The following is an 11,736-nucleotide window of genomic DNA, read 5'->3' on the forward strand; positions in this document are numbered from 1 at the left end:
CGCCTTCTGGACAGAGCTGCTGCAGCCGGAGCTCGATCGGATGCCAGGTGTTGGCAACAGGGAGGGGGTTGCAAATCAAATAAAATGGCCAGGGACTCTGCTGAACCGATTTCTTTGTCGCCTGTGTTGCCCTCCCTGCTCATACGTTGCCCTCCATCTCCAACAAGGCGCCTAAAATTTGGGAGGCAAAGAAAGGGATGGAGGAAAGTTAAGACTGGCAGCCACCGGGCACCCAAGTGGCAAGCCTCTGCGGGCGGCTCGTGAAAGCCCGTCCAGGGACCTGAAACGCCCACTCGCTTTGGTCCCCTGGTGGCGCGGCACCTTAAGATTTTGACGACGACTCTGCCAGCAGACACTGGGCAAGAGGGCGGGGGGTTGGGTGGAGAGCCGCCCACAGCAGAAGAGACCACCACGGCACTCCCCGGACTCAACTCTCAGCCCCAGACTCTTGGCCTGGTGTCCCTGAGAACCTGGCACCTGGGTGCCCCGCACCCCTAGTGCATATGGGTAAGACGGCCCTGATAATTATGGGAAAGTCTTAAGTAGCAGATCAGATGTAGCTTCCTAACTGTAAAGCAGGTGTGAGGAAGCTCTGGCCATTCAGATTGTTGCTGAACTACATCTCTGATCATCCCTGGACACTGGCCATTCTTACTGGATGGAGCTGATGGGAATTGTAGTTCGGAGCCAAAGGTTCTCCATGTCTGCTTTAAAGCAATGTAAACTGGGGTAGCGATTTGAGGGGGGCATTCTTTTTCATGCTAGTTTATTCAAAGAATTCACAGCAGGGAATGACAAAGAATCACAGTGACCCTGCAAAAAGTGGAGAAAGTTTCTCCCGCTTGCTCCTTTCAGCCACTGTTGGTGGCTGGGGATGGGCTGCACTTGATTTTCTTCAGGAGGAAGTCCATGGCTCCAGTAACGAGGTACGTCTGCACAGGCAAATTGCAGGCAGTTGCTGAGGCACAGCCTGATGCTATAAAGGGAAGAGTGGCAGCATCTCCTGAAGTAGAGAATAGAGATGGAGACAAAAGTTGATTCAGTTCCCATTAAAAGGTCAGCCCTTACACATACCTTCCAAAACAAAAGGGTGTGTTGTTGTTGTTGTTGTTGTTGTTGTTGTTGTTGTTGTTGTTGTTGTTGTTATATGCCACCCCAGCCACTCTGGGCGGCTTCCAACACAATTTTAGGCAAATAGTTGTTTATCTGTTTGACATCTGATGGGAGGGCATTCCACAGGGCAGCCACCACTACCAAGAAGGCCCTTTGCCTGGGTCCCTGTAGAAGAATGTGTTCTGGGAAGGAGAAGGAAGAAGAATTACTGGGGTCCATCTTGGGCAGGCTGCTGCAATGGGTGTGGGGGACAAGCCTCTATTGAAATAACCATGCTGTAAGATATGGACTTCCTGCTTAGGGAAGTTTTTAATGTTTTGTGTTTTATTGTATTTTTAATACTTTGTTGGAAGCCGCCCAGAGTGGCTGGGGAGACCCAGTCAGATAAATGGGGTATAAATAAATTATTATTATTATTATTATTATTATTATTATTATTATTATTATTACTCCATGCAGACTGAAGGTGTAAATAGGTGAATAAGGCATGTTTTTTGAAGCTATGACAGTCTCTGCAGGGTCTCAGTTCTCCAAAGGAGCATGGACTATGGGTGAGTGCCTGGTATCTCTTGGAATCTTGCTGCAGCTTGGCAGAGAGTACAATATCAATTCTATTAGTGTTTAATTACATTTTAATAATTGACTTTTTATGTTTTTAGCTTGTTCTAATTTTTCTGTGAAAGTCTTGAGTCCTGGACTAGGAAAAGGGAATATTATTAGTATTAGTATTAATCATTTTATTCCAAACAGACCAAAATGAGAGGGGGTGGACTTTCCTGCAGCAGCCGTTAGAAAGGGATGGTCCTTTGATTCTCTTGGCTGACAGAATAGGTGAAAGGTAGGGAGCAGCTCAGTTATGAGACTTAGTGCTTGAATTCTCCAGGGAAGTAGATGCAAGACATCCGTCTTTTGCAATACTAGAGAACACTGGTGCTCTGGGACCCAACAGGAGCTTAAAGTGAGTCTTACCTGCAGTTAGCTCCCCGGCCGCAGAGATGCAATTATTTTCATCTCCTGTGCAACTCAGAGTCCCGGGTTCTTCTAAGCGGTTAGAGCCAAGCACAAAACTGGTGGGACAATTCACTCCATTCTTGGTGAGGTTCTTGGGTGGTACTGGAGGGACGCAGGAAAGAGAGAAAGCAGACCGCGTTAATAAAACAGCAATTGTCAAAGCGGGTACAATTGGGAATAAATAAATAAAAGAATCCCAAGTTCCTGGAAGCCCAAAGCACTCAGACAGAAGCAGCTGTGCATGTCAAGGGATGGAGAAATCCTCTGGCCTGCCAGCCAATTGTGGCACACTTCAGATCCCATATTCAGTAGTAACCTCATCCATATGCCCAACATTTCTCGATCTACTGGACCCCCCATGTGTGTGTGTGTGTCTACATTATCACTAGAAAGCATTCCAGACCCCCCCTTCTCCCAGAACCTGGTGAGCCTTCAAATTAGGAGAGCAAAGGGCTCAGAAGCAAAGGGCCCTCAATGCCACCCGTGGAAGGAATGACGAATGAGGAAGTGGAAGAGAAGGGAAGGGGAGATTTACTGGCAGAAATGCCATTATTCCTAGAGGCAGCATTTCTAAGCATCTCTCTGTGACTATTGAATAAAACGCAGTTGGTAAGAACTTTCCCTTGTCTTGTCCATTCCTGGCAACCTGCTGTGGGGGTTGGTTCCTCTGCTGCCTGACACCCAGGCCATTAGCTTAAGTTTGTGACATTGTAAGGGTCAGAGAGCGACATCAAGCCTTTGGTTGTCTTGAACCACCGTACAGGCACTTGGCATACAAAGGCAGGGGAGAAGCTGTTGAAATAAATCATTAGCCATCAGGGATCATTAACCCCCTTTGCCATTGAGAGCCACTCAATGGAAAACTAGCAACAGGTCCTTTTGTTGTGGGCTGTGGCAAAGGGTGATGCTGTGAGAGCAAACAGAGAAGCATGTCAGACCATGGGGCCATCTAGGCCAGTATTGTCTACACTACTGGCAGCAGCTCTCCAAGGTCTCAGACAGAGGCCTTTCCCAGTCTTGCCTGGGCATGCTGGGGATGAACCTCAGACCTTGTTCACACAAAAGCAGGTGCCACAGTCCTAATGTCCTTGGCTAACTGTCCCCGCTCCCAAAGCAAACTTATCAAGGTCTGGACCTCCCTTCACATACATTCAAGGGGAGTATTATTGCAGTTTTCTGTCATGCAGCATTTGGAAACGGTCCTCGTAAAAAACCCTCCAGCCACAGTAACAGAGACGGCTTCATTGCAAAGCTGAGAATCCTGCTGGCAGCCCCTGGATATTCCTGTGGCAGCGATTCCTCCTGTTTAAAAAACCAAAACGAAACAGAGGGGAATCATAATGGAGTTGGGGAACGTGCCTACAAGGTGGTACCTGCCTGAGGAAAAGGACAAGATGTCACCGCTGCCACCCATTGCTAAAGACAATTTGGATGGAGCAGAATTGCACACATAAAAATGGAGGAAAATCACAAAGGGGTGAGGGGACCCGTCTGCAAGGCAGACATTTTCCTGCCTATATTTTGATAGGGAAATACATTTTCCAACTATTTTGGGTTAGGGTTTCTTTAAAATAATAATAATAATAATAATAATAATAATAATAATAATAATTTGCAGAGTGACACAGAAATGAGACAGAACAGACTTCTGTAAACGCATTAGTGAAAACAGGCTGATTAACCCACCCCTGTTCTTTGTGAGTACCTGCCTGACTTCAGGAGGTAAGAGAGCGTGAAACAGAGCCTCCTTTAAAAGCCTCATGTGCCCAACAGCAGGACCGGGCCCTGGTAGTTCAGTTTTCAATGGATCAGACTGGTCCTGGAAGCTTCTCCTGCAAATGTAGCCCAGAAGTGAGCGGGCTACAGGTGCAAGCACAAGGGAAATATACGCATATACCTACCCATGTTATTCTCCTGGGCCACTGTTATGCAGATGGCTTCTGACTCTGGAATTGAACAGGTACCAGTACTGCATGCTGGGCTTTCAGTACAGACACAATTTAGGGAGTTTGCTAGCAGAAAAAGAAAATAGGGATGGAGAGGAGGAGAGAAAGCAACATTGTTTCATTATTTCATTTCATAAATTTTAAAGTATGCTTTTAAAATTGAATAATAATAATAATAATAATAATAATAATAATAATTTATTATTTATACCCCGCCCATCTAGCTGGTTTCCTCAGCCACTCTGGGCGGCTTCCAACAGATTAAAAATACTCTAAAACATCAAATATTAAAAATTTCCCTAAACAGGGCTGCCTTCTGATATCTTCTAAAAGTCAGATAGTTGTTTATTTCCTTGACATCCGAAGGGAGGGTGTTCCACAGGACGGGTGCCACTACCAAGAAGGCCTTCTGCCTGGTTCCCAGTAACCTCACTTCTCGAGTGAGGGAACTGCCAAAAGGCCCTCAGAGCTGGACCTCAAAGTACGGGCTGAATGATAGAGGTGGAGACACTCCTTCAGGTATACTGGACCGAGGCCGTTTAGGGCTTGAAAGAACAGCACCAACACTTTGAATTGTGCTCGGAAACGTACCGGGAGCCAATGTAGATCTTTCAGGACTGGTGTTATATGGTCTCGGCGGCCGCTCCCAGGCACCAGTCTAGCTGCTGCATTCAAATAATTCAAATAATTCCAGGTGGGATGCATGGATTCGTTCCTGCTCACATCCTCCTCACAGAACTTCTCAGTTGCTGTGGGAAACTGGCAAGTGCTCCCCACCACCCCTCCCTGCGGCTTCCAGCAGCCAGCATTCAGAAGCATTACTGCCTCTGACCACAAGAGCAGGGCAAAGCCATTGTGGGCAGTGGCCATTGATAGCCTTGTCCTCTGTGATTTTGTCTAATCCTCTTTTAAAGCCATCTAAGTGGCCGTCCATGGAGTTTTTGCCAACAAAGGTCCGTATAGTTAAAGCTATGGTTTTCCCAGTAGTGATGTATGGAAGTGAGAGCTGGACCATAAAGAAGGCTGATCGCCGAAGAATTGATGCTTTTGAATTATGGTGCTGGAGGAGACTTTTGAGAGTCCCATGGACTGCAAGAAGATCAAACCTATCAATTATTAAGGAAATCAGCCCTGAGTGCTCACTGGAAGGACAGATTGTGAAGCTGAGGCTCCAATACTTTGGCCACCTCATGAGAAGAGAAGACTCCCTGGAAAAGACCCTGATGTTGGGAAAGATTGAGGGCACAAGGAGAAGGGGACGACAGAGGATGAGATGGCTGGATATTGTTCTCGAAGCTACCAGCATGACCAAACTGCAGGAGGCAGTGGAAGACAGAAGTGCCTGGCGTGCTCTGGTCCATGGGGTCACAAAGAGTCAGACATGACTAAACGACTAAACAACAACAAGTGGCCGTCACTGCCTCCTGTGGGAGCAAGTACCATAGTTTAACGACGAGCTTCGTGTTGGCCTCACCTGTAGCTACAAGGGCAGCAGAAAGGTGGAGGAGAAACAGCTTCATCTCTCTGGGAACCGGAAAGGTCCGGCTTCAACAATGGCGAAACACCAAGGTCTGGTGGTTTCTGCAGCCGCAGGACTGAAAAGGTAAGGGACAGGTTAAGCCAGCAAGAGAGAATCAGCCCAGCATAGAAGGACAACGGTGTCCAAAGGGATGTCAGGCGAGACTGGGGAAAACCTCATTCTAATACCTTGGAGGTTTCCACCACCTTGTGGCTCAAATCCTGTGGAATGATATGAGCCCACTCAGCATATTCATTAACACAGCTGATTAACGTTTAATCTGGAATGTGGCTTGCCTGTTCAGTGTGCATAGGAAACATCAACAATTGATCTGAGAAAACTTGGTATACTTGTTTGCATAACATTATTCTTGTTTATAAAACCCAATTGAAAAAAGAAAAAAGAAAAACAATTGATATGGCTTTTTGGCATTCCCTGTTTAGGGAAGTTTTTAATATTTGAAGTTTTATTCTGTTTTTAGTGTTCTGTTGGGAACTGCCCAGAGTGGCTGGGGAAACTCAGACAGATGGGTGGGGTATAAATAATGAAAGTATTATTATTATTATTATTATTATTATTATTATTATTATTATTACCATTTTCCTAATATGGATGCAAATGGAAGTTTATTCTGTGTCTCACATGCCTACTGTTCCCTTCGCCTGTGACATGTGCTCTCAGAAGCCTGTCCCTTCTTGGCTATGTACACACCTTGCGGTTTGTTAAGGGTGCTGGGATCTGTAGCTGTGAGAATTCTTCTGAGGAATGAATGTGCTTTAAATGGTTGGTGTCCATGCAGCTTCCCCTTGAACCCTCTGCCTGCTTCCTGTCTGTCTCTTGTGTGTTTTTCTTTCACTCTCACTGTGAGTTTGTCTGTTTTCTGCTATGCTGGTCGCACTGACTGGCTTAAGCAATCATCTCTCTTTCTCTCCACTTTGGTGATTCCAAGCTGTAAATTGAGACCAAGAGCATTGACTGAGTTCCTCATTTTTGCAATTCAGATCAGAGTGCTCTGCCAGGAATCGACTGGTCAGCTTGGGCAGCTGCCCACACTTCAGAATGCCAGCTCTTGTATTACTTGGCAAAGGCACAAAACAGAATGCTTAGTTGTCACTGTTCATGCCACAGGCATCTCTGAAGAGAGCCAGCTGCAACCAACTCCTACTCAGAGTAGAAATGTTGGGTTTAATGATCATGACTGGACTTGGTTCTATGGGCCTACTCTGAGCCATGGTTAGTTATAACCCAACTGATTTTCGAATCTGGGGTTTTAATTTATTACACTAAGATTTATGCAATGGCTGTTCAATAAAAATGGAACTGGTATACCCACCCAGGTTCAGAATCACTTTGCTATGGCTTTCGTTGGTTTATTCTGTATTTTGTGTTCTCATTTTGTATTGTCATGTTGTGATCCGCCCTGTGATCTTCGGATGAAGGGCAGTATACAAATTTAATAAGTAATCAAATGCACCAGCTGGTTTGCATACACGGAGTATATGCCCTACAACCTAGAGCAGGCATGCAACCATCTAGACATTGTTGGACTACAACTCCCATCATTTTTAACCATTGGCCATGTTGGTGGTGGAGTCTAGCAACTTCCGGAATATCAAAGGTTCCCCATTCTTCTAGAATAAGTTCCAGAAACTTTGTATCCCTCTGAACACAGGTTAGTATGGAAAGAGTTAGCTGTAAGAGAAATCTGGGAAACACAAACTGAGCTAGGAAATGTTTATGTGTAAGCATGAATATTTAAGTGCGTGTCTCTCTCTGTGTGTGTATTCCAGATATGCAAGATAAAAAAGAACAACATAAATTGCAAGCAATAAATACAAAAAAAGAATGCAATTATTGTTCAAAGGAAAAACAAAATAACTTTTCTGTAGAAAATCAGAAGATTTATCCCAAAACAAATAACTACAATGAGAATAGGATCAGCATCATGTATTATTGTTCAGTGCACACCAGGTAAGTTCAAGCAGCAAATCAAACAGCAAGTGTTCCAGCAATAATTTTTTTAAAAAATCTACAAAACATTTATTAATCAATAGCTGTTCTGTTTATTCACAGGTGGAAGGGATGAAGGGATAAACGAAAGCTAACTTGGCCAGATCCAACTGTATGCTGGCTGAGGGGACTGCTCATGCACTTCAACAACTTTATGTGTTGTAGAATCAAACAACACGGATAAGATTAAGGATGACTGTTTGTAAGGTAGGGTGGAATGACTAAATCCTTCAACTATCAATCAAAATTTCTTTCTTTCTTTCTTTCTTTCTTTCTTTCTTTCCTTCCTTCCTTCCTTCTTTCCTTCTTTCCTTCTTTCGTTAAGGTCACATTTGCCTTACCCCAAACCCTGTTCAAACACCAACCAGCCTTAACTGGGAAGCTCACAAGTATTTTATCTGCTAAGGATTCATCTTTTACCTGTTTTTCTCCCCTTCCTAGATCTTCAAGTTCCTTGTTGAACTGATGCCTGTTGCTGAAGGGCTCAACTGCAAAGTGTGAGGCTGATGCTGCCTGTATTTATAGATGCATGCACTGTTCAGGAAAGGGTAAGTACCAGCTCTCTGTGGGGAGGGAGGAGATACAGGAAGCAGAGGGGAGCCTAGGTGGCGGGGGATGGGGTGGCAGTAACAATGAGAAAGGGGAACGGGACATTCCGATTCAGTGGAACAAGGAAATAAGAAACTAGAGGCTGCGGTTTGTGAGAGATGTTGTTATCAATTGATCTCATGCCAGTTTTGGGAGAGACCTCTTAGGCAACATCGGCCATTTGGTCAACCTGTTCCCACCCCTGACTCCCACTCACGTTCCTTCCAAATATAAACACTGGAGACCTTGATTTTGTTTGCTAATAGATGTTATGTTGAACCGCGTGGGCGGTTTTTTGTTTTTGGTACATCTAATAGAAATAAGCATTGAAGAAAGGCTTCCCCTTTCTTCAGCGAGGCTGTGAGGGGGGGTTCTGTGAGGGGAGATCCAGTGTGGTGTAGTGGTTAAGAGCGGTAGTCTCGTAATCTGGGGAACCAGGTTCGCGTCTCCGCTCCTCCACATGCAGCTGCTGGGTGACCTTGGGCTAGTCACACTTCTCTGAAGTCTCTCAGCGCCACTCACCTCACAGAGTATTTGTTGTGGGGGAGGAAGGGAAAGGAGAATGTTAGCCGCTTTGAGACTCCTTAAAGGGAGTGAAAGGTGGGATATCAAATCCAAACTCCTCTTCTTCTTCTTCTTCTTCTTCTTCTTCTTCTTCTTCTTCTTGTCTGGGCAGCCCAGGACTTCCCTACATGTTGCCCAGGCTTGCGCCCCAGGGAGGTTAATTTGGTGCTGCTAAAGCAGTGGTCTGTCTTCACCCCCTGGAGGCACATGCCCAGGGCTGTCTTAAGCATATGTGGTGATGAATTGAAAAAAATGTTTAAAAAGTACTTTTCCAAATAAAACCTGGAGTCCTTTTTTGTTGGGGATAATTGAGATGGAAATTCACAGGTGTCAAAAAAGGTTATTTATGTATGCCACTACTGCGGCCTCTGTTTTGTTGCCCCTAAATGGAAAATGAGCAACGTCCCAACTAAAGAAGAATGGTAACTTAAGCTGATGGAATATGTGCAGCCTGAAGACTTTAACATATAGAATAAGAGAACAAAAAGAACATACGTTTACAGAAGACTGGAAAATGTTTATAGAATAAATGGGGGGGGTTGTGTACACTTGAAAACGTTTGCAGCATTAAGATAAATTCAACAGTGTAAATAAATTTTGATGGATGTAATAATGGAATACTGAATGGTTTAAGTTTATGTAAAATATGCAGGGATTTATGATATGCAAAATGAACCATAGAAAGAGAAGAAGGGAAGTCATTGATATTTTAAGGATGTTTAAATGAGTATTCTAAATTATAAAACAGTTTAAGAATTTATATATATATATATATATATATATATATATATGAAGGGCTGAAATGATTTGCAGCTGAAGAAAATATCCAATAAAGTCATGGACCAGGAGTCAGCTTCACTTGCTGAGCAGCAGCCCGAATGGGGAGAAGGCAAAGGCGACTCCACCTGTACCTGACCAGGCTTCAAGGTTACAGAGCAGAAGGCACCGATGAGAACCAGCTGTCTCTGGGCTTCTTAAATGCTGGAAACAGCACCTGTAGTTCCTGGCCAGACCTGGCTGTTGCCTGCTCTCCATCTGGAGTCCCTGACCTCTAGACTGGACGTTTGGCTCTGTGATCATATGGACTGCTTCCACCTGGCAGTTTATTGTGGTGGTGCTCATGCATGAAAGCTTTTTCTAGTGTCCCCTTGGCGTCCCCATCATATTTCCCCATCTAATTCAGATTTCCTGTTTTGCAACAAATCCAGTACGTTTTTTTAAAAAAAGGAAAAAGCATATACTAGTGAAAAGTGTGCATATTAATGCATATATTGGTGAAAATGCCATACAAAAAGGCAAAATTGCATTTAAAAAATGTGTACAGTGGTACCTCGGGTTAAGTACTTAATTCGTTCTGGAGGTCCGTTCTTAACCTGAAGCTGTTCTTCACCTGAAGCACCACTTTAGCTAATGGGGCCTCCCGCTGCCGCCTTGCCGCTGGAGCACGATTTCTGTTCTAATCCTGAAGCAAAGTTCTTAACCTAAGGTACTATTTCTGGGTTAGCGGAGTCTGTAACCTGAAGTGTCTGTAACCGGAAGCGTATGTAACCTGAGGTATCACTGTATATTAGAACTTTGTACTAAAATGCTGGTGTATTTTCATTCAGGCATGTGTGGTTTTTTTTAAAAAAACCACACAGACTGAAGTGTAAACGTGAAGAACTGAGTGTTGGGGAAAAATGATAAACTGAGAGAAACTGAAATTGACAGATCTGTCCATCAGGATTAAGACAATTTTTTACATGTTTAATCAGACAAAAGTCATTGTTAACATTTGTTATAGACTGGAAACCTCCTATAGACCTTTTGCAGGAAAAGGAAATAATGATATCTGGATTTGAGGATTGGAAATAATATTTACTGATAGAAACTGGTTTTGTTGAGTGTTATACACAGGACTGGACGAAATTAATATTTTTTTTTAATATAGTGGACATATGAAGAATGGGAAGTTCTTTATTTTCTTAATCTTATTTTTTTCTATCTTTCTCTTTTAACTAATTTTTTACCCTTTAGTATTTATTTCTTTTCCTTTTTCTATTTCTATCTCCTCCCCCTTCTGTGTTTTGTTTTTAAAAAAGGGAAAAGATATTAAGTTTTGTATTTTTTTTTCTCTATAAACATTAAGAACCTCTATAAATAGGGTGGCACCCTCCCTTTGGAATGCCCTTTCATCAGCTGTCTAGGAGATAAAGAGCTACACAACTTTTAGAAGACATTGGGAAGTTTTTAATATTTGATGTTTTTATATGTGCTGAAAGCCACCCAGAGTGGCTGGGGAAACCCAGTCAGATGGGCAGGGTATAAATAGTAAAATTGGTATTATTATTATTATTATTATTAAAATAAATAAATGATTAAGACATTTTTTAAAATAACAAAGAAAGCAAAGGGTGGCTCTGTTTTCTTTCACCCTTGCTTTGATAGCAGAACTGACCTAAAACCTAAGAAGTTTTCTTCCTCTTTCCCTGCCTCCAGCTCTCACTTTTTATTACTGGTATGTGACTGCTTTTCTCCAGGCAACACAAGAACATTTACAGAGATATCTTTAGATTTCAGCTTCCTGGATCAGGTCGAAACCCAGTCTCTCCTGGCCCCAACCAGGCCTTGAGAGGCGGAGGTAAAAATGATGTGTGTTATTTTAGCTACTTTCCATGGCAGTTTATTGAAGGACAATGCAGAAGGATGTGAGGGAGGAAAATCACACCCCAAACACAGTGGGAGGAAGAGAAGTGTAAGAGCGTAAGAAGAGCCTGTTGGATCAGGCCAATAGCCCATCTAGTCCAGCACCCATTTCTCACAGTGACCAACCAGATGCCTGTGGGAAACCAGCAAGCAGAACTCGAACACAAGACCCCTCTCCTGTGGCATCCAGTTACTGGTATTCAGAAGCATTGGTTCCATCCAACTGTGGTGGAAAGCCAATAGGGCAATGGAATCCTCGGATCATATCCATGCCATACCTTTCAAACACTTTCATACCAC

The 11,736-nt window shown here is 43.7% G+C and overlaps 1 protein-coding gene across 1 annotated transcript; it reads right to left on the minus strand.

Annotated features, from left to right (window-relative positions):
• Positions 1 to 736: 736 nt before the first annotated feature.
• On the minus strand, positions 737 to 8,170 carry LOC308484445 (protein RoBo-1-like). Its single transcript, XM_081019409.1, has 6 exons — positions 8,020 to 8,170; positions 5,545 to 5,665; positions 4,026 to 4,136; positions 3,274 to 3,426; positions 2,083 to 2,226; positions 737 to 1,003 (listed from the first exon to the last, which is right to left on the minus strand). Exons 2-6 carry the CDS (start codon positions 5,588 to 5,590, stop codon positions 852 to 854), a joined length of 606 nt encoding a protein of 201 aa, XP_080875535.1. The 5' UTR covers positions 5,591 to 5,665; positions 8,020 to 8,170; the 3' UTR covers positions 737 to 851.
• Between the last annotated feature and the right edge of the window lie 3,566 nt (positions 8,171 to 11,736).

Source organism: Podarcis pityusensis (genome assembly GCF_964106645.2).
Source record: "Podarcis pityusensis genome assembly, chromosome: 8".
Taxonomy (NCBI): domain Eukaryota; kingdom Metazoa; phylum Chordata; class Lepidosauria; order Squamata; family Lacertidae; genus Podarcis; species Podarcis pityusensis.